At 36.7% G+C, this 23,592-nt stretch overlaps 2 protein-coding genes across 2 annotated transcripts; both read left to right on the top strand.

Annotated features, from left to right (window-relative positions):
• Nucleotides 1-11,632: 11,632 nt before the first annotated feature.
• Nucleotides 11,633-19,100, top strand: LOC107771242 (wax ester synthase/diacylglycerol acyltransferase 11-like). Its single transcript, XM_016590588.2, has 8 exons — nt 11,633-12,058; nt 14,235-14,595; nt 15,539-15,780; nt 15,866-15,932; nt 16,180-16,289; nt 16,427-16,642; nt 17,027-17,164; nt 18,750-19,100. Exons 1-8 carry the CDS (start codon nt 11,789-11,791, stop codon nt 18,918-18,920), a joined length of 1,575 nt encoding a protein of 524 aa, XP_016446074.2. The 5' UTR covers nt 11,633-11,788; the 3' UTR covers nt 18,921-19,100.
• Nucleotides 19,101-19,364: 264 nt separating this feature from the next.
• LOC107771222 (uncharacterized) lies at nt 19,365-21,547 on the top strand. The gene is made up of 3 exons (XM_016590568.2): nt 19,365-19,516; nt 20,461-20,633; nt 20,723-21,547. Exons 2-3 carry the CDS (start codon nt 20,549-20,551, stop codon nt 21,205-21,207), a joined length of 570 nt encoding a protein of 189 aa, XP_016446054.2. The 5' UTR covers nt 19,365-19,516; nt 20,461-20,548; the 3' UTR covers nt 21,208-21,547.
• The last annotated feature ends 2,045 nt before the right edge of the window (nt 21,548-23,592 follow it).

Raw genomic sequence — 23,592 nt, 5'->3', positions numbered from 1 at the left:
CTCAAGAGCATTTAGCCTTACGCGCCATATCGGGTTTTGAGACAACTCGAGAGATGCCAAACAGTGCCACAGAAGGAAGATCTTAGTGCTCAAGTAATTGAGATTAGCCCTGACGGACAGTTCCCTGAGGCAAGAGTCCGTCAGATCTGGAGTGAATGCCAATGTTTAAAAGCAGATACATGCGTGCAGGATCGGGCTAAGGGCGCAGTGGCGCCAGAATACCTTGCTTGGTACAGGAGAGAACTTGAGCACGAAAGGCCGGCTAAAAGACCCCATCTCCAGGAATTCATCAAGGCATCGCAAGAACAGTGGGATTGGTTGGCTAAAGAGCACGAGTACAGGGTTACAATAGGCAAGTTGGAGAAGCAAGTTTTAGATTTGGAATTTGAGAGAGATTTGCATATCGCTATAGATGAGGGAGAAAAGAGAAAACGAGGTCCTCAAAGCTCAAATCTGGGAAATGCAAATAGCTTCCAGAAACCCAAAAAGAAGTCGGGCTGATGAAAGGCTCGTAAATGGTTTAAAGAAGAAAGTCCTCGAGTATCAAGAAGACCTGGAAAAATCTAAAGCTGGTCTAGCGAGAATCCAAGTGAAGTGGATAAAGAAGGCAAAAGAGTGAGCACGATCTATGCAACAAATAAAGAGGGACTACGAAAGGAACATCGCCATATTGAGAGAAAAAATGTCCACTCTCAAAGAGCAGATCTTCAGACAAGCCCGAGATGCTAGAGCAGATAGGAAGTGCGACTATGATCTAATGGCCCGAATGGAGAAACAGATGAATGAGTTTCAGGATCAACTCCTTTACAACGCTCAGGTACTAGGAACAAAGAATCAACAAATAGAGCAACTGTTCATGGAAAGGGATAGAATCAGGGGTAGAATTGAGGAGATTGGGCATTACGTCACCATAAGGTGCCTAGCATGTGAGGAAATACCCCGTGATACCCTTTTTGCCTCAGTCATGGGTTACGTCCACCGAATCATGGAAGAATTGAAAAGCTTGCAAAGGGGCATTGCACCAAAGCCCGCGGAAAGGCCGAACGATGCCCCGTGGGCACCAAAATTCAAAGCGTTAATGTACTCCTAGTTCAAATCTGTATTTTTTCAATTTTCAAAAGTCTGTTGTCTGTCCGTGTGTTTCCTTTTGGCATCAAATTATGATTAGTACTTCGTAGTTAGTATTTTGTTTTCCTTTTCCAAATGGGTAGTTTGTAATAGAAGTTTTAGTAATGAAATAAATTTTCAAAAAATTGGTGTCTTTATTTATGGCAGAACTACGCCCGGTCTGATTCATGTGGGGACATGATACGTAGGCAATCCACATAAGATTCGACCACCACTAAAAAGAAAAAGAGAAAGGCAAAGTGAATAAAAGAAAGGAAAAGAAGGAAATAAAAAGAGAAATAAAGGAAGTTTTAGAAACACTTAAACGAGGCACAAACAAAGTAAGCCGGAATGATGCATGCGGTCGAAGCAAAAACATGTTAGAAATGGTTAAACTGCCTAGGAACATTTCATCCCCCAACGTGAAATTGCAATATGTGTTAAACTCTAACGCTAACAAGTTTGTTGTATATTCAGAGATTTTGAAACAGTTAGTTTGTTAGAATGTTCTGGCAGATTACCATTACCAAACAAGATCCAAAGGGCACGTACTAAAAAGCATGACTAGTTCAGACCAAAGTGTCGAGGATGAAAGGACGGAGAATCAAATGCTGAAGGAGGAAACAGATAAGATGAGATAGGGGATGAAATTCTACCGACCTTCATGGTAGCCTCGGAAATGCTAAACAACGGGTTGTACCAGGAAAAGGTTTGGGGGTTGATCTGCAAGGTATGGTCCAGCTAGTTTCTTTGCCCAAGAACCTAGACACTTTTGGGCTAGGATTGAAGCCTATGACAGCAGATGCAAGGCAGGCCCGCAAGTTGAAGAAAAGAGTCTGGGTCCTTCCTAAGCCAATCCCGCGCCTATCCAGATCATTTGTCAGAGTAGGTATCAGAAAGTTGTCGGTCCTGAAAGTTCTCGGACCACTGATCGGGCCAGATGGAAATTTGAATGAGGGCTTCGAAAGGTTGTTCGCCGATGTCAACATGGTAGAAGCTGTAGAAGGGTCCAGTAAGTTAGATGTACAGTTTGTGGGGCCTAGGGCAAATATCAACAATTGGATGGCTACTCCCCTTCCTACCTGGAGGGAGTCTTGGTATTGGGCTCTGATATTTCTTTCTTGTCTTTTTTGATTATTCCAGGGTTGTAATCCAGTTTTGTTTTGTATTCGGCAAAGTGTGAAACTCTGTTATCCCGTATTTTAATAAAATGAAAGCTTTTGTTCTTCTTATTTTGTTTTAACTTTGTTTTCTTCTTTTCTCTTTTTGAACAGTTCTCTTTATATTGGTTCTAATGACATGGCATGCACAACGGATCTTCAACCCAGTCTAAAAAATCAATCTGCTTCCGAACTAATTATACAAGAGGTCGATTATGATGATGAATCGGAATACGATGAGGATGAAGCCTTCGAAGAGATAAACAGAGAGTTAAGCCAGTTTGAAGAGAAATCCAAGCCCAACTTAAATGACACAGAAGCTATCAATTTAGAGGATGCAGATGATATCAGGAAAACTAAAATAAGCATCCACATTGCGCCGAATATCAGGGAAGAACTAATCAAAGCACTTATTGAGTTCAAAGACGTTTTTGCATGGTCGTATGATGACATGCCAGGGTTAAGCACGGATTTAGTGGTTCACAAATTTCCCATCAACCCGGCATGCCCTCCCGTCAAACAGAAATTGAGGAAGTTCAAAACAGACATAAGAGTGAAGATTAAAGAGGAAGTAACCAAGCAGTTGTAGGCAAAGGTTATTCCGGTCACTCGATATCCTGATTGGTTTGCTAATGTGGTGCCAGTGCCGAAGAAAGATGGGAAGATTAGAGTGTGTGTCGATTACCGCAATTTGAACAGGGCAAGCCCCAAGGACAACTTTCCATTACCCAGCATCCATATCTTAATCGATAATTGTGCCGGACGTGAGATCGGGTCTTTTGTAGATTGCTATGCTAGGTATCATCAGATTCTGATGGATGAAGAAGATGCGGAAAAGACGGTTTTCATTACGCCGTGGGGGACTTATTGCTACCGGGTAATGCCATTTGGTTTGAAGAATGTCAGGGCAACTTACATGAGAGCAATGACTACTTTGTTTCATGACATGATACACAAAGAGATTGAGGTATACGTGGACGATGTGATCATAAAATCCAAGCATCAGGAAGACCACGTAGCAGACCTTAGGAAGTTTTTCCAAAGACTTCGAAGGTATGATATTAAGCTCAACCCGCCAAATGTGCATTTGGTGTTCCATCTGGAAAGCTGTTGGGATTCATCGTCAGTCGGTGAGGCATTGAGTTGGACCCGTCAAAGATCAAATCCATCCAAGATTTGCCGCCACCGAAGAACAAGACACGAGTAATGAGTTTGTTGGGAAGGTTGAATTATATTAGCAGGTTTATTGCTCAACTCACAGCGACATGTGAACCCATTTTTTGGCTACTGAAGAAAGATGTTGCGGTAGAATGGATGGCAGAATGTCAGGAAGCATTTGACCAAATCAAAGGATATTTATCAAATCCACCTGTGTTGGTTCCACCTGAGCCGGGAAGACAGTTAATTCTTTATCTAACGGTCCTAGAGAATTCGTTTGGCTGCGTACTAGCGAAACACGACATTACAGGAAGAAAGGAGCAAGACATCTATTATCTCAGCAAGAAGTTTACAGGCTATGAGGTTAAGTACACTCAACTCGAGAAGACATGTTGCGCCCTGACTTGGGTGGCCAGAAATTGAAGCATTATCTGTCATCATATACTACTTATCTCATTTCACGCTTGGATCCACTGAAGTATATTTTTCAGAAGCCTATGCCCACAGGGAGATTGGCGAAATGGCAGATATTACTCACAGAATTCGACATCGTCTATGTGACGAGGACGGCCATGAAGGCCCAAGCATTGGCTGATCACTTGGCCGAGAATCCTGTTGATGAAGAATACGAGCCCTTGAGGATGTATTTTCCGGATGAAGAAGTGATGCATGTAGATGAGTTGGAATTATCTGAGGAACCAGGTTGGAAGCTCTTCTTTGATGGAGCCGCCAATGCGAAAGGAGTTGGAATAGGAGCGGTACTTATTTCTAAAATAGGACATCATTATCCTGTTATGGCACAACTACGTTTCTATTGTACCAATAACATGGCTGAATATAAGGCATGCATTTTGGGCTTATGGTTAGCTGCAGACATGGATGTCTAGGACGTCTTGGTCTTGGGAGACTCGGACCTCCTGGTGCATCAGATTCAGGGTGAATGGGAAACAAGGGATTTGAAGCTCATACCATATCGACAATGCTTGCTTGATTTGAGTAAACAATTTCGATCAGTGGAGTTCAGACACATCCCAAGAGTTCATAATGAGGTTGCCGATGCTTTGGCCACTTTAGCATCGATGTTGTACCACCCAGACAAAATTCATGTTGACCCATTGCATATCCAGGTTCATGATCAGCATGCTTATTGCAACATGATAGAGGAAGAAATGGATGGCGAGCCGTGGTTTTATGATGTCAAGGAATACCTCAGGATGGGGATATACCCGGAGCAGGCCACCGAAGATCAAAAGAGAGTCATTCGGTGATTGGCAAAGGGATTTTTCCTCAGTGGAGGAGTGTTATACAAAAGAACACAAGATTTGGGATTGCTGAGATGTATAGATGCTGGTCAAGCCATGATAGTGATGACAGAGGTACATGCGGGAGTTTGTGGGCCACATATGAGCGGATATGTATTGGCGAAGAAGATTCTTCGAGCAGGGTATTATTGGCTCACTATGGAGCGTGATTGTATTAATTTCGTGCGAAAAGGCCATCAGTGTCAGATACACGGAGATTTTATTCATTCTCCACCAACAGAATTGCATACAATGTCAGCACCATGGCCATTTGTTGCATAGGGCATGGATGTCATTGGACCGATTGAGCCGACAGCTTCTAACAGTCATAGGTTCATTCTGGTCACCATCGATTATTTCACCAAGTGGGTTGAGGCTAAAACTTTCAAGTCGATAACCAAGAAGGCAGTGGTGGATTTCGTTCATTCCCATATCATATGTAGATTTGGGATCCCCAAAGTGATCATCATGGATAATGGCGCTAATCTCAACAACAGTTTAATGAAAGAAGTATGTCAACAGTTCAAGATTATACACCGTAATTCTACCCCGTATCATCCCAAGGCGAATGGCGCGATTGAGGCAGCCAACAAGAACATAAAGAAGATATTGAGGAAGATGGTAGAAGGGTCCAGGCAATGGCATGAAAAGTTGCCATTTGCATTGTTGGGATATCGCACTACTATCCGCACTTCAGTAGGTGCAACTCCTTACTTGTTGGTATAAGAAACTGAAGCAGTGATACCGGCAGAAGTAGAAATTCCATGCCTCCGGATTATCGCTGAGGCTGGGATTGATGATGATGAATGGGTCAAAGCCCGATTGGAGCAGTTGAGCTTGATTGATGAAAAGAAATTGGCAGCAGTATGTCATGGCCAGTTGTATCAAAAAAGGATTGCAAGAGCATATAATAAGATGGTGCGTCCCAGAAAATTTGAAGTAGGACAGCAGGTGCTGAAACGCATCCTCCCACATCAGGTCGAGGCAAAGGGCAAGTTCGCCCCGAATTGGCAAGGGCCATTCATTGTAACCAGAGTGTTGTCCAATGGCGCTTTATGTTTAACAGATATCGAAGGGAAATGCGTCGACATGGCTATCAATTTGGACGCAGTTAAGAGATATTATGTATGATTTCTTTTGATTGTAATTGTTGTTTGTTTGTACTTGGCATGTATCGGAGAATGAAATGACGGAGGCAATTCTTTCTTCTATCCAAACACTTTAACCTTTGCTTCCCCCTTTGAGCCTTATTTATTCTTTCATACACCTCTTTTGGAATCAGTAATGAAAATGAGAGAAAAAGAGAAGAGAAAAATAATGATAATAAAGACAAAAGAAAAGTCACAAGAAAATAAAGGAATTGGGAACTATGTTTGACCTGATTCCTCAAAGAAGGATATGTAGGCGCCTCACGGCTCGGTCATAGTGTAACATAGTGTAACAAAAATAAAAATTCCCAAGCAAAAAACTGGGGCAGAAGTTTATGTTTATAATTTTGGGAAAGAAAGTTGATTCCAAGAGTTGTAATATTTTACCCATCAAAATTATTTTGAATCTTTTACCCTTTTCTTTTAGCCATACACAAAAACCCATATTGATGTCCAAAAAAGACCTCCCGATCAGTATCTGAGAAGTGCCAAGTCATGCAAACAAAAGTCAGGAATAACACTCTGATCCCCAGCAGAGAAGAGGATCATAAGCTGGAAATGAATTGATAGCCGAAAGAACCCCCGGCAGAGAGAGTCATATCGGTAACACTCCAATCCCCAGCTGAAAAATAAAATAAAATAAGAGAGAGACTTATCGGTGAAAACCTCCACAGGCACCATAAGGCGACGGAAGTCGAGAGAAATAAAATGAGAGAGTCTTATCGGTGAAAACCTCCACAGGCACCATAAGGCGACGTAAGTTGAGAGAAATAAAACGAGAGAGTCTTATCGGTGAAAACCTTCACAGGCACCATAAGGCAACGAGAGTTGAGAGAAATGAGAGAGTCTTATTAGTGAAAACCCCTCGAAGGGCACTATGAGGCGATAAGACAAGATTGGTGGAAAGGATCCGCATTTGGCGAAGGATTGAGTGCCTGTTTATCCCCGGCAGGATGAGGCCGTCCGAAAGATTTATTGATACAAATAGACTGGGTTGATTAATCCGGAATGCACGACATGATCGTTGGGGTCGGTTATATCATTCAGATAAGTTCTTTTCTTTCCTTTTCCCCAGCGTTTGTTCAGAAAGATTTCTTCTTTTTCCATCTTTTGAAATCATCACTTTTCATTTCTTTTGTTTTAAGACTTTATCTCCCCAGCAGTTTGTTTTGAGAAAGATTTTTTTAGAGCCTACTATTAGTTGCCAAAACGGTGCAAAGCAAAATGCGAATAGGACAGGCCAAAGATAAGGCGCCAAAGCGAAAAAAAGTTTGTCGCAAGACCAAATGATGAATGGGTCTAGATTCCAAGGGGACCAAATTCCCAGGGGAAGTTGGAGAAAAACAGAAAATTAGGAAGTTGAAAAGTTATGGATCAAATTCCAAGAGGATCCCCAGCAGATTTGCGAAATGCAGGAACAACTCCGACAGATTATCGACCAAGTTCCGCGATGGTCGGACAACACAGAGCGGGGAAGGAAGAGAAAAGAAAAACCATCCCCGACAGGAATATCATCCCGAGCAAATAATATCATCCCCAACAAGTTTTGTAATAAAACGCAAAGCAGGGAAAGGAAAAAGGGAAAACCATCCCCAGCAGGAGTGGCACGACCACTTACCACGTTTTAAACTAACAAATTTTCTCTTTGATTGAAACAGGGAAAGGAGATATTATTGATAGTGGGAAGACATGGCCACAAAGAAGATTATCAAACTGGGGCAGAAAATTTTCTCTCATTGCGAAAATTTTCTTGAAATCAGATACCCACTTGGGGAAGATGGAAGATAACACAAGTTTTGAAGGAAGTGGAATCCCCAGCAGTATACGGAAGAAGGCAATACAAGTTTTGAAGAAAGCAATCTTGGAAGAAGCAAGATAACTCGAGTTTAAAGGGTAGTGAATCAGTGCCATCCCCACCATTGTTAAAAGGAGGAAAGTAACTAGTCTTAAAAAAGGAAGATAATTCCCCAGCAGTGTTATCCCCGGCAGAAGTGAAAACACCAGTTTGAGGGAAGTAGTTCCAGTGGAAGGAAAGCGCCAACTTTAAAGGAAGTAGTCTTTGAAGAAGGAAAATAACATATTTTGAATAAAACACCGGTGTTATCCCTAGCAGTTTTCAGAGGAATGAAACACTAGTTAAGAGGGAAGCAGTTCTAAAAAAGATAATTTCAAGTTAGAAGAAAAATGGTTCAGAAGGCAGGAAGGAGCAACATCAATAAAACGTATTTTTAAGAAGTAGTAAAAGTCAGGAGCCCTTGTTATATTTAAAATTATTGAATCCAGGAGCCCGCCTGGAGAATGGATGTATTATATTCAAATTGTTTATTGAAGTCAAGAACCCGCCTGGAGAATGAAGGTGTTACATTTTAAATTGTTTATTGAAGTCAGGAGTCCGCCTGTAGAATGGAGGTGCTATATTTTTAAGAAGTAGTTGAAGTCAGGAGCCCGCCTGGAGAATGGAGGTATTATCTTTTAAGTCATAGTTGAAGTCAGGAGCCCGCATGTAGAATGAAGGTTGTTATATTTTAAGTTGAAGAAGTCAGGAGCCCGCCTGTAGAATGGAGGTTGCTAAATTTTAAGTTGTTGAAGTCAGGAGCCCGCCCGTAGAACGGAGGTTGTTATATTTTAAGTTGAAAAAGTCAGGAGCCCGCCTGTAGAATGGAGGTTGCTAAATTTTGAGTTGATGAAGTCAGGAGCCCGCTTGTAGAACGGAGGTTGTTACAATTTCAAGTCGAAGTCAGGACCCCGCCTGTAGAATGGAGGTTGTTAAATTTCAAGTTGCTGTTGAAGTCAGGAGCCCGCCTGGAGAATCGAGGAATTTATATTTTTTAGTTGTTGAAATCAAGAGCTCGCCTGAAAAATGGAGGTGTTATATTTTGGAGTTGTAGTTGAAGTCAGGAGCCCGCCTGTAGAATGGAGGTTGTTAAATTTTAAGTTGATGAAGTCAGGAGCCGGCCTGTAGAACGGAGGTTGTTTATTTTAAAAGTTGAAGAAGTCAGGAGCCCGCCTGTAGAATGGAGGTTGTTAAATTTTTAGTTGATGAAGTCAGGAGCCCGCCTGTAGAACGGAGGTTATTTATTTTAAAAGTTGAAGAAGTCAGGAGCCCGCCTGGAGAATGGAGGTTGTTAAATTTTAAGTTGGAGTCAGGAGCCCGCCTGGAGAATAGAGGTGTTATATTTTTAAGAAGTTGTTGAAGTCAGGAGACCGCCTGGAGAATAGAGGTGTTGTATTTTTAAGAAGTTGTTGAAGTCAGGAGCCCGCCTGGAGAATAGAGGTGTTATATTTTTAGGAAGTGGTTGAAGTCAGGAGCCCACCTGGAGAATAGATGTGTTATCTTTAAGAAGTTATTGAAGTCAGGAGCCCGCCTGGAGAATGGAGGTGTTATATTTTAAGAAGTAATTGTTGTTGAAGTCAGTAATGCAGAGGAATACAACAAAAATCCCCAGCGGGAAACAACAAAAATCCCCAGCAGAGGAAGGCAGTTCAAGATTCGAAGGAAAAATAATGTGAAGCTCACAAGAAGGAAATAAGCAGTTCGAGATCGGCAATCAAGGGAGAATACAAGTCAAATCAGAAGTAAAGAAATACCAGAGGAAACACAAGGCAACAAGGCAGCAACAGTCACATGACCAAGTTTGAGAATAAATCTTTGTAATTCATAGATCATAGCTTAGTATAACTTCTTTATCTTTCATCAAGGTGTAATAAGGAGGTCAGTAAGTGGTAACATCAGCAGCAACAGCAGTAACATCAAAATAACAGCTCCATGGTAGTCCCAGCTACCGAAACTTCCCAAACTACATTGACCTGATTCCCTTTTAGCCAGGGATATGTAGGAAACCTTTGAAGCAGAGGTCCGGTAAAATCTTTCAAAAATGCTTTGCACGGAGTAGCCGAACGAGCAAAAATCGCTCGTATCCGCTCACTTAATCTTTGCACGAAAACTCTTCGTGTTTTCGGACAAAGAGGGGCAGCTGTGAGCACGTGACTTTTGCCCTACGAGAACTACTCCCAAAAAAAATTCAAAATAAAATAGTTTTGTGTTGCCTGTGATTTATTTGTAATTGCATGTGCACGTTTGTTTTTACTTTAATTAAGAAAAAATATAAAAATATGTCGCATTTACATTTAGGATTTAATTCGGTAATTAGGAGTAGTTAAGTGTGTTCTACAAAAATGAAAAATTCACAAAAAAATAACGTACTTCGCGTTTTAATATTTAATGTCAAAATTGTGTAATTTTCTTTTATTCAATTTTGTGTGATATTTGTTTTTAAGAGTTAATTAGCATTTTATGTTAATTTTGATTTTACAATTTAAATTAGGATTTTTAGGTTTTTAATTTTTGAAGATTGGTTTAAAAAGGAAAGAGAACAAAAATGAAAAAATAGAAGAGAAATTGGACTGGGCCATATTAATTTTGACCAAATCCAGCCCAAATTTTGTGTCTAAACCGGTCCAACTGATCCGCCCACTACGACCGTCCAAACGACGTCGTTTTTGTCACGCTCAGTCTGGGCCGTTGATCTCACTTGATCAACGGTCCAGATTACTCCGCCCTCACCCGTAACCCCATACCCGACCCGTGGCCCCGAACCGCCCCATCCCCTACTAAAACCAAACGACGCCGTTCCCATTAAGGGAATTGATCCAGGCCGTCAATCTTCATTGATCCAACGGACCATATTAATCTCACCATCTCAATATACCAAACTCCTAAACCCCTTACCCCCCTCATTTCCCGACCTCTCTTCTTCGTCTCCCAAACCACAGACCAAACGACCTCTCGAAACCCTAGAGCCGCCACCCCACGCCTTCGCCTGAAACCCGGCGGCAACGCCGCCGCCGGCCACCCAAATAACACCCCTGAACCTCCTAACCTCCCTCAACACGATTCCATACTCTATTAACCTCGAATCACGCCACAGCTTCTCGAATCTTCAATCACAGAATCAACCTAAAACCTCATCTTCTCCGATGACCCTCAAATTAACACCCCTGAGCCTCCAAAGCAAGTTTGGATCATCACGCCTCTAAATATATTCTCCAATGTCCTCAGAGTTTGACCGTCAAGCATCGACCTTTTAGTCTTAGTACGAACGTCAACTGATTATATATTTGAGAAAATTACATAAAAGTGTAGTACCATGAATCAAAAAAATTTAAAATTGGAAACATACTTAAAAAATGTTTGGAAAATATTGTATTAAAGGAGAAAACAGTTTTGATACACTGGATACTGATAGCATTACATAAAATGAGATAGACGAATTACATGAAATGATATTCTTTTGATTCTAATTTGTTTGACACTATTCTCTTATTAGTTCATTCAAAACAATATAAATTTCTATATTAAAAAAATATACTTGTAATTTAACTTTAAACTTCTCTTTCATACCTTTTATGAGAAACTTGTACTATCATACAAATGTTATAACATGTTTAAGACCACAAGTTTCAAAAGTATTATTACAACTTTACAAATGTTATGACTTTCGAACCACATATTTCAAAATCTTCCTTTTTTCTTAGACATCGTCTCAGTCAAACCTCGATGGTCTATCGGAAACGGTCTTTCTACCTTCGTAAAGTAGAGATAAAATCTGTATACGCACTGCCATCCCATACCTCACTTGGATCGTCTTAGTCAAACCACGCCAAATAAGTTGAAAAGGATGAATTAATAGTAACATTTTTACAATTGAGTTTAAATTGTTGCCCATGTCAAAAATGCGCCAGCGCACACATTAGATGAAGTTGGTACTCTTATTAGTCTTCTATATAACAAAAAAGCAACAAGAAAACAAAAAGAGTCACAGAATCAAGTAATAGTACACACATTAAAACCTTTTCAGAGTTCCCATATTCTCTTCTTTTTGACATCAAACTGTAAGCAAAAAAGAAAAGAAAAATGGAGTCACCAGTCACAGGATTAAGATGCAGAACAACAGGACCATCAATTCTAAAGCCAATAGATACAGAGAGGAAAGCCATTGAAGAATACGAAATGGTGCCTGTGGAAACAGAACCATTGAGTCCAACTGCTTGTTTGTTTCATGATCCAACTTTTAATGTCCATGTCGTTGCTATTATGGCCGCAAAAACTCGGATTTCACCTCAGCCTGTCAAGGAGAAGTTGGAGCTTACTTTGCTTAAGCATCCTCGTTTCACTAGCTTGCTGGTATGTTCCTTCCAACATTTAACTGTATTTCGCTTTTCCTTGAGCTGCCCGAAACATGCTCTCTACCTTTGTAAGTTAGAGGTAAGGTCTGCGTACACATTATCTTCCGAGATCTCATTAGTGGTATTACACTGTTTGTTGTTGTTTTTATTCCCATATATATGCGTTTTGCATGTACCATTTACGTACGAGTAAATTAGCGTTTGTATATAGATTTGATTGAAACTTGAAAAATGAACTTTTGAAGTCGTGTTCAAAAATAATTTTTGGAAGTTAAAATTGACGTATTTGGACATGTATTTATTTGAAAAAACTTGAAGTTGTGTGAGTGGAAGAATACATTTCACCCAAAAACTGCCCTAAACGTTTTTGGGAGCTTGAATTTTTTATTTTCAAAATTTTTCCAAAACTAATCATATTCCATGAACAAACACTATTTGTAATTTTTTGTTTTTGAAAAAAAAAGGCAAAAATTTATGATCAAACGGAAGCTAAATGTCTCCAAAACTCATTTTGAATGGCATACCCTTCTAGTTTCTACTCATTTTTCGCGTGTTGCGAAATATGTTATTGGATTTCATTTTCTTGCTTCATTTTGTAGCACTTCATTTTAGGAGATGCTTGGCACCTATAGTCATCTCGGTAGATTAAAAAGGGTTTAATTAATAAATGAGTTGGATCATAGTCGATCAAAAATTTTCTCCCGTCAAAATGGGGAGTCAACTTAAAATAAACATTGCGTCGTAACCCAACTAGATCAACTCAAAATTATTTTCATTTCTTTATTTGTTCTTTTGTAATTTATTTAATTACAAAATTAAATTGTACAAAACTTTTTTTAAAACGAAAATAAAAAAATTACAAAAGTTTGGCCCAGAATTGGCTAAACTTTTTCTTTCTATAACCAACAAGACCCAAAAAAAAAAATATATAATTTTAATAATTTTAGTAGGTAAACTACATTTATGATTGCCCAAATTGGCCCAACTTTGAAATGAATTTACTTTGGTTATGTGGTAAACACTCCTAAATATAGAACCATACGTTAGTCCTTTGAGAAAACAACCTACAAAAGTATGGAATACCCAATTATTGCGGTACCAATTACTCCCTCCGTCTTGTCGTGATTCTCTTATGCACGCCCCTTAAGAAAGAATAATTTTTGACTACTTTATCCTTATTAAATATTTTCTCAATTTATGTGTCATTTCTATAAATGACATTATCCATATTTTTACTAAATGTGATTGCAATTGGTTATTAAGGGTAAAAAAGGAAAAATATAATCAATTTTGTCTTGAAATTCTAAAATGACAAATAATTTGAGATAATTATTTTTAGTAACCACGACACATATTATGAGACGGAGGGAGTACCAAGCACAAGCACTCTAATTTTAGCAATATATACTGGAAATAAAAACAAATTAGGAAGTACAATACGTAAGGATTGGGAAATGAGGAAGCATATATGTTGTGCACCCTTAAAGATGCTGAATACTAGGAATTTCACAGGGCATCATTTATCTTCTGTTGATCGAGTTATGACTCTTTTATACGTCACCTCGATTTATTTTTTAGTTTATATTGTTTACATTAAAAGGGTGTAAGACTTTATTAATTACACAATCAGGTCATATAAAAAAGATTTGCAGATAACTTTACTACTTAATAATATTGACAATAATTTAAACTAAATAGTAAATGGCATACTATAACAGCAAATTAAAAAGATAGTGGAAAGTTTTATTACATTCATATACATACATACATAAATATATATATATATATATATATATATATATATATATATATATATATATATATATATAAAATTTAATTTTTGGCATTTAAAGTGTATAAAAAATTAATAAATTTTGAACTTATACTTTAAAAAATGTGATGAAGTTTCTGAATCTGCCTCGGAGAACAATCCTATTAGACATCAGTGCCTATCATGCCCGCCCTTTAAGAGGCCTTCTTTTTTTTTTTTTTTTTTCTTTAGAAACAGAAACAAAGCAACAAAAGCTGAAAAGTGCTTATAAGCTCGTTTGACCAGCTTATAAGTTTAGCGAAACACACTCAAAGAAACAGGAAACTAGCTTACACATACTGCAAGCTAAGTAAACCTATATAATTAAAAATCTATACTAAGTAGTAACATATTTTATGTACAGGTTGTGGATAAAAATAATTCAGCAGACATAAAATGGGTGCAAACAAAAGTTGATTTGGAGCAACATGTTATAGTACTAGAAGTGGATGAAAGTCAATTGACCGAATCACCAGAAAAGTTCGTGGAGGATTATATTTACAACCTTAGCAAGACCAACCTCGACAAATCAAAGCCACTTTGGGACCTTCACATTATCAATGTCAAAACTCGCGATGCAGAGTCCGTGGCATTTCTCCGAGTTCACCATTCTCTTGGTGATGGCACCTCTCTTATTTCTCTTTTACTCGCGTGCACTCGCCAAACTGCTGATCATCTCAAGCTTCCTACTATTCCAACCAAGAAACGGAGGACTACACCTTCAGGTATGCCTTCAATACTTAATTATGAATTTAGTTAGAGGCCGCAAATAGGCGGATCGGATCAAATTAAACTTGAAAGGGTCAAATAGAATAAAATTGATAAATGGATCATGACTTAACTTGCCCATGCTTGGGTAAAGTAAGTTGGATCAAATATGGGTCTAAGTAATGGGCCCTAACATCAAGAAAAGGAAGCCTACTCCTTCAGGTTTCTTCGTTACTTTAATTATAATATTTTTTAGAGGTGACAAATGATCGAGTTGGGTTATTATATATGAGCAAGTCAAATCAACAAATGAGTTATAACTTGATTCAATTTAAATAGGTTAAAAAAATTGGATCAAGATGGATCGAATAACTTGGCATACTTCAACCTAGTCTACCTGTCATTTTATTTTGCTTATTTAAAAATTTAAAAAAACATTTTTTTAATGAAAATTACTATAAGCCTAAGCTTTTCAGAATTTTAAAAATTCTCAATCTCCATATTTGATTTTGTATGTTTAGGTTTGGATAGCATTTTGACTTGTCGGGTTTACATTATTTATTCCATCTTGACCTATATTTTGGATTCAACTTATTCCTTTAAGAAGAATTAACCCAAATAATTGTCCACCTAATCGCTTAAACTAAAAATAGTATGTGGATGTATAATATATGCATAATTTATGTGTTATATGCATATAACAATATATAGTCAATGTATAATATATATAGCCAGAAAAAGTAAACAGTGAATATTGGCTATTTGGGTAAGGATCCCTTGATTTAAGTAAACAAACGGATAATAACCGAACTCATTTGAACTCGGGCAAGTTATTAAGAAATGAATTGATTCTGCCACTTTTAATTTTCATATCCAAGTTATATACACTGACAAAATAAAATATCTTTACACGATCAGTGTCGTAAATTCTAACAGAAAAGGATGCCTAATGTTTGACAGGTTATTCAGAAAAGGAAGGGTCGTTCAGATTATGGCAGTATTTCGGAAAATTTTGGCTTTTCATCAACATGATACTTAATACTATAGTGGACCTTTTGATGTTCATAGCCACAGTCATCTTTTTTAAGGATACAAAAACTCCAATGGCGGCTCCGCCTAATTCTGCGTCTAATGGGAGACGAATAGTTCACAGGATAATTAATTTGGATGATTTGAAGTTGGTGAAAAATGCTATGAATGTGGTAAGTAATTTGGACATTATAAATGAATAAAGTTGATATTTGTTGTTGAAGTTAACTGATATTGTTGCATGCATTTTCTCCACAGACCATAAATGATGTTGCCCTGGGAATAACGCAAGCTGGTTTATCTAAATATCTCAATAGGAGATATGGTAAGTTATTTAGTCATAAATTCTGGGAAATCAAGTAGCTAGGATCTCGAATATTTATACTTCTCATAGGCGAATTCAATATTTTAATTTTTGAGTTCAATTCTTATGTTCTGATTTTAATATTTGTTAAAAGTTAGTAATATTCACCAAATAGCTCCACTCCATATAAAAAATATTGAGTTCAGCTGAACCTGCTTATTATATGTTACATGTTTCTGATTTCCACTATTTTTCCGACTATTTACAGCCGTTGGTAAGGAAGATAAGGGAGCCAACGAGAGAAACAACAATCTTCCCAAGGACATTCGACTACGATCATGTCTTATTATAAACCTAAGACCCTCTGCAGGAATTGAAGTAAACTTTATTCTGTTATTTTTATTGTTGTTATTATTATTATTATTATTATTATTATTATTATTATTATTATTATTGTTGTTGTTGTTGTTGTTGCTTTTGTGAAGTCGTATAATGACATGACATGAATGAAACAGGATTTAGCTGCTATGATGGAGAAGGGCACAAAACAAAAGGGAGGTTGGGGAAATTGGTTTGGTTATGTGCTCTTACCTTTCAAGATTGCACTGCGTGATGATCCTTTAGATTATGTTAAAGAAGCAAAGGCAACAGTAGATCGCAAGAAACGCACATTTGAAGCTTTAATCACAATGATGTTAGCTGAAGTACTCGTCAAATTATTTGGTGCCAAGGTATATGCATATTCAAATTCAATAAAATTTAGTGAACTTCGATACAGTGAGTTCTTTTCGAGTTACTTAAAAAATAAATATATACACATTGCATAATAAATGTAACTAATTTCTTGAAAAATAGGGCAAGCGATCTACCACAACCAGTTAAACTACACTAATAGCATAAAAAACCCTTTACACTGTCGTCAGTGTATATAAGCTTAATCCTTTAATATATTATTTGTATAAGTTGAAAGTATTAAATTTTTTTTTTATACTTGTAGTGTAATTTTACCGACTATATATACAGGTTATTACCATAACTTTTTAGTTACCATATCATTCAATGAAAAGTTATTGTTATAAATAAATTTAACCTAATGCTGTAAAAAAATTTGATAGGTAGCTACACCAGTGACTGTGAGAGCATTCTCACATACAACAGTATGCTTCACCAACTTGGTTGGACCACAAGAAGAAATTGGGTTCTGTGGCAACCCTATTACTTATCTTGCTCCAGGTGCTTATGGGCAGCCAAGTGTAAGTACTCATCCACTCTATTAATTCTTGAGGCATTTGCTCTTTATAACTACTAATTTGGAGATTAATACGTAGTTAAATATTGTTATGTCGCCAAAATACTATCAGGAAGCATGATAGCTAATTGTAGATAAAATTTATTTAAGCCTGTGTTTACATCAAACTAATGAAAGCAAGGTATGTCTTTCGTGCAGTCATTTAATAGTATCATTTAAATATATATATATATTCTTATTTTAATTTGTGCTAACTATCAAGACTAAATTGCATATGTTGGTGTAAATACTAGGGAAAGTTAAGTTTTTACCCTAAATATACGGAAAAAAGGTTTAAAATGCCCCTAAACTATTGGAAAAGATTTAAAAATAGCCTTCATCCATCTATTGGGCTAAAAATATCCCTCCATCCACTTTTTTGGTTCACTTATACCCTTTGACCGTTAGGTCAATGCTATTTAAAAATAATAATTATTATTTTTGTAAAACTTAAAAAATATTGCAATTTTTTTTTTAAAACTAATGCACCAATAGTCCACTAATTTAGTAAAATCTTCTTATTTTTTTCTTTTCAGTTTTTACAAAAAACAATTCAATTTTTACAAAAAAAATATTTTTTTTCATTTTTTCAGCTTTTTTTAAAGCTTTTTGTTTTTCAGTTTTTTTTAAAAGAAAACATATTTTCGTTTTTTCAAAATAACTGAAAAAATGAAAAAAAAATATTTTGTTGAAAATATTTTTTTAGTTTTTAAAAAACGAAAATATTTTATTAAAAACATTTTTTTTTCTGTTTTTACAATTTGTTTTTAGTTTTTAGAAAAACAATGCTTTAAAAAAAACTGAAAAAATGGAAAAAAATATTTTTTTGTAAAAACAGAAAAAAAAAAAGAAAAAAGAAGAAGAAGAAGACTTTACTAAATTAGTGGACTACTGGTGCATTAGTTTTAAAAAATAAAAATATTTTGTAATTTTTTTTTAAGTTTTATAAAAAGAATAATAATTATTTTTAATTCATCATTGACATAACGGTCAAAGGGCATAAGTGAACCAAAAAGGTAGTTGAAGAAGTATTTTTAGCCTAATAGGTGGATGCAGGGTATTTTTAAACCTTTTTCAATAATTTAGGGATATTTTGAACCCTTTTCCGCTAAATATATTGCATGAGTCCAAGTCCTACCCAATGGAAAATCACCTCTAGAAGCCTCTTTAATTATTTTGGTTCTTGAGGCTAAAAGGGGACCGGGGGGGGGGGGGGGGTTATAAGTGGAAATGTTTACAACATAAAATCTTTATCTCGTTTTCCCTTCCCATACATATGTTTTCATAGAGGAAATTGAAATGAGAGGACTGTTTTTTCTTGGTACGACCTAATTAGTTGAAGACTTTAATTTATATGCGCTGATAGTATATAAATTTCTTACATTATCATGTTAGGATAACCTCTACAATAGGTAACTGTGTGTTATAAGCCTATTTTGATAATTTACATACTATAACTAGCTTAAATACACCAATAACGCATTTTTTTTACATTATCGGTATACATGAGTGATATCAATAACATATTTTTCCATTAATTGTAACTCTAGGCACTGATGATCAATATCCAAAGCTATATCAATAAGATGATCATAGTCGTATCTGTTGATGAAAGTGCTATTCCTGATCCACAACAGCTGCTTGATGATTTCGAAACTTCTTTTAATCTCATAAGAGATGCTGTGATTGAAAGAGGGCTTGTCAAGAATCTCAAATATTGAAGTCCGACCAAAGAAGGTTATATAAACATTTATATTGTGTTTTAGAACTTTGCAGTCATTGATCACCAGCTCTATGTATTGCAACTAATTCTCTTCAATATTCCTTTTAATTTGATATCGAAGACATAGTACCATATATTAATGTTCATTTGGGAAACTCCCTTAAAGTTAATTTATTCATATGAATGTATTGCAAATTAATTTGTTAGTGTAAATGTCTATTGTTTTTATTTGGGACTGACGAAATAATAGATATAGTAACGAGGAGTGTTAACATACCGCGTCAGATGTCTATCATAAGTCAAATTGGTCAAAAGTCAAAAGTGGGAAATCCATAAAATGCCGGATAAACTGACATTGAACCACGGTTTTCCTACTCGGTTTAATTTGTGATCCTCCTTAAATACCTCCCATGCAAACAGAACAATTATTGAAGAAAAAACCTAGCAAATAATATACGATTATAGAACAAAGAAGAATTCCTTCAAACGACAAACAGGATCTCAAGTTTCCGAAGAAGTTAACGTCCAGTTTATTTGAGAATGGAATGGTCCCCAAAATGTGCTGCCAATGCGTATCTTGACACCCTTAAGCTGGTTTGTTCCCCTCTTTCGTTTTTTCATCTCTCTACGTAGAATTAAATTGAATTTGATTAGTTCAATTTACATAAGATCTTGGAACAATTAGAATATCATGAAAAAGAGATGATTCTGTTCCAACAATGAGACTAATAAAGTCCGACGACAGGTTTTTCCACAAACCTTATGAGGAGCTCCAGGAACTATATATAATTGTTTGAACATCGAGTTATATTTAGGGACCATCAGTTATTACATGCATGATATATGATTGACTTAATATTTTGATAAACTAAATCTCTTTTTCTGCTTCATGTTGAAGAGATAATTAAGTAAATAAATTGTGCATGAGATAATGACATACTTTAACATGATACTAGAGCAGACAGAGGTCCTAAATTCAAGTCTCACAGCCATCATTATAAAAAATAATTTTCTCGTGCTTGGCCAGTGAAAAAAATGAATGAAGCGTGCAAGCGAGGGGGCGTGTTGAAGACACAATTAAGTAACACTTCATAATTTATTTGTTTAATTTTTTTCTATTTTGACCCTCTCCGTTTCTTTGACTTTATAGGCGGCGGTTTAACTTTGGAGCTCTATAGCAATTTTAGTCCAAAGACATGAATGCAGTTGGAATTTTAATTGAAGAGCCTATAAAAGAGATGATATCACATTCATGCACAAAATTTAATATGCTCAGATATATTATTAATACCTTTATTTAATATATTCTTCATTGTCGTGCTTGAAACACAGAGAAAAATACATCTCGATTTATGCATGATTGGCGCTGTAAACTAAAAAGAACATTATTACTGTGATTTGCTTCTAATGGTTCACATGGCCATAGTTCTAGCATTGAGAACAGCCGTTGCATAATGCATATATGCGACTACTTGGATTTCTAACTGAATACCAAAAAAAAAAATGAAATTGACTGTTTAATTTCCCTTTCCATGCAGTGTAGCAAACAAAATCAGAATTGCGATTCATTTGGAACACAAGAACCCGAGAGTAACGAGTTCATATCAGCACTAGCAGCTGGCCGGCATGAGTGCCAAATTAATGGTAGAAGTCACCTCTGATGTCTCTCCATCAACTGTGGCTTTAGCAGCAGCTGCTCGTCAAACGGGAGGTAAATGTTGAAGTGCATGACCATCTCATCTAAAAATATAAGTCGTTAGACAAATTATACTTTTATTTACTTAATTTTATTTTCGACAGGTAAAGTCGTCTTTATTATTCCGGAACAAAAATTGGACAAGACGCAGAAAGTGATTGAAGAAACAGGGCTAAATGACATGGTAGAATTCAAGACAGGGGACCCTGTTGATGTCTTGCCTAACTACGAGAACATCGACTTCTCTCTCGTTGATTGCAAGACAGAAAACTACGACAAGTTGATTGAAAAACTCGATGGTAATCCCGAAAGATCAGTTGTAGTCACAAATAATGTAGAAAGGAGAAAAGGGGTTAGAGGAAAATTGAAAAAAGTGGAGAATGAGGTTAAAATATATTCAACAAAGCATCATATAGGTAAAGGTTTAGAGGTTACCATGATAGAAAGAAGCAGATTAGGAAGTCATAGTCATGGTCATCAAAGAGGAGAAAAAAAGAGGGGTAAAGTGAAATTGAGTGAAAAAAGCAAATGGGTATTTGAAGTTGATGAAAAAAGTGGTGAAAAACATATATATAGGACGAAAAAATGATTGGGGGTATACATTTTTAAGTGAAGAAAAGAGAGGTGTGACAATACCCTTAAGATAAAGTTACCGATCAATTGCGATCCAGTGTGTGTATATAAACAGAGAGCTACTTTTCTTTTCTTATTAGTTGTTTTAGATTTGATTAACCTCCCTCCCGATCCTTTTCTTTCCTCTTCAATTGCATGTTATTGGGAAGAGAAGGGAAATTAAGGGAAGGGGCTTATCTTGGTTGAATGTAGAAAAGCTAAGGGGAGATGATTTGAAATGAAAACTATGCTTTATTTCTTTTTTCCTTAGTGATAAAGTAACTTAAATTTCCATGCGCCGCGCGCGCACATTGTAATTTGCAAGTCTTCTAAACTTTCTTAAAGAAACTATATACATAAAATAAAGTTAAAATTCATTATTGCTTGATTGCACATTTGAAAATAGATTGATTATAGCTATAATATACATAGGCTGAGCCAAGATTTTAATATTATGGTATGAATTTTAGATTGACAACTTTAAGTGTTGATGAATGGGTTCTAAATTTAATAATTGTACATATTTAATAAATTCTAAACATGAAAAACACTGTTTAAGCAAAAGCTACTGGATTCAGCCGAACCCGTACCTCGGCTTGTGTCTCCGCCCCTTGTATAGGGAAAAATTGAGTTTACATATTGAAGTGATTGAAAGATGACGTGTCATGGCACGAAGGCTGGTCAAAGAATGATGATTAACAAAGAGGCACGAGTTGCAACAGATACGAGCAGAGGCACAAGTAGAGGCATGAGCAATTACTCAAAAGACTCGACGCTCATACCTATTTAGATCCGCAAATTAAGGAGAATGAATCTGACAACACAAGAGAGTACAGATACAGTATTTAATAAGCATTAAATATTAAAAACATTAGAGAATCTGTATTAAATTACAATGATTATATAACGTAACATTTAATGTCTTTAATTGTCTATAATGGCCTGATTATGACAAAGGCAAAACGTATATCTTAGAGATAGCTATAAAAAGAAGAAAACTGGTCATTTGTAAGGACACTAGAAATCATCTGAATATACTGGTTTACTTTGTTTTCTTCTGTCTATCTTATTGTTAGCAAAATCAATTTCCCTTATTCATTTCTGATTATCAGTAACCCGAGTTATTCTAAATTAAAGCTTTGACCGAAGTTCTACTTTTTGGTTAAACAAATTGGTTCAGTTACCGGGAATCTGATAAACATATTGGTTCAGTTACCGGGAATCTGATAATCAATTCTTTCTTAGGCTAAACTTTTTTGTTGCATCAACCATGTCAAACATTAATGACAACACCCAAGGAAACCATCAACTCCAAGGGAATCCACAGGATGATCACACCCCGGTCCCTTCTCTCCAAAGCTCCCCTCGGCGGTCTCGAGAAGGCACTCCTGATGGATCTCATGCAAATGGAAACGCTCAATTTGAAAATGATGAAGCTATCAATGAAGCTTTGCAAAAGCTAATCGCTCAACAGGTCAATAAAGTTTTTGAGGCCTTTGTCAGCCAGTTACCTGTTTCACCACCAACACCCATTCCAAATAACAACACTTTGGAGAATCCTCATTCTGGGCTTGCTAATTCAGGCAGTGGTGGAATCCCCAACGAGTCACGAGAAGGAGAACCAGGTAACTTAGTCAATTCTTATTTACAAAATTTAGTATTAACATTGCAGAAACACCTCAAGGAGCAAAGTGACCGCATAGAGCAAATACCTGGAGTACCGCCCGTAATCAAAGGGATAGATATGGATAAATATTCACAACAACCTTGGAAGCCAAGTGCTGCTCCCCTCCCAATTCCAAAGAAATTCAAAATGCCCGATATTCCAAAATATGATGGAACAACTGATCCACGAGACCACGTGACTACATTCACAACAGGCGTAAAAGGCAACGACTTGACCAAACAAGAAATTGAATCAATATTAGTCAAAAAATTCGGTGAAACACTCACTAAGGGAGCATTAACATGGTATTCTCTTTTACCCGAAAATTCCATAAATTCTTTTGCTGAGCTTGCAGATTCATTTATCAAAGCACATTCGGGAGCTCAAAGAGTCAAAAAAAGAATGAAAGATATTTTCAAAATCAAACAAGGGGACTCAGAGTTGCTTAGAGAGTTCGTGGATAGGTTCCAGTGTGAAAGAATGACGTTACCGCGTGTACCTGACAATTAGGCAGCTATAACCTTCACTAGTAATTTGAATGAAAAAAGCTCAGAAGCCACGAGGCGACTCAAGAAAAGTCTTCTTGAATTCCCAACAACAACGTGGAATGACGTTTACAACAGGTATAGCACGAAGCTAAGGATAGAAGAGGATATTATCTCACAGTCTCAAAAAGAGAAAAAGGTAAGTTCGAGA

This window comes from Nicotiana tabacum, chromosome 1, assembly GCF_000715075.1.
Source record: "Nicotiana tabacum cultivar K326 chromosome 1, ASM71507v2, whole genome shotgun sequence".
NCBI classification, from domain to species: Eukaryota; Viridiplantae; Streptophyta; class Magnoliopsida; order Solanales; family Solanaceae; genus Nicotiana; species Nicotiana tabacum.
The sequence above is the reverse complement of the archived record's forward strand: the minus strand, read 5'-3'. Positions and strand labels throughout refer to the sequence as shown.

Coding starts and splice junctions, on each gene's coding strand:
- LOC107771222 (XM_016590568.2), top strand. CDS start 20,549: ATGAGTGCCAAATTAATGGTAGAAGTCACCTCTGATGTCTCTCCATCA. Junction 20,634..20,722: donor AGCTGCTCGTCAAACGGGAG/GTAAATGTTGAA, acceptor TATTTTCGACAG/GTAAAGTCGTCTTTATTATT.
- LOC107771242 (XM_016590588.2), top strand. CDS start 11,789: ATGGAGTCACCAGTCACAGGATTAAGATGCAGAACAACAGGACCATCA. Junction 16,290..16,426: donor GACCCTCTGCAGGAATTGAA/GTAAACTTTATT, acceptor TGAATGAAACAG/GATTTAGCTGCTATGATGGA. Junction 17,165..18,749: donor GTGCTTATGGGCAGCCAAGT/GTAAGTACTCAT, acceptor TTGTAACTCTAG/GCACTGATGATCAATATCCA.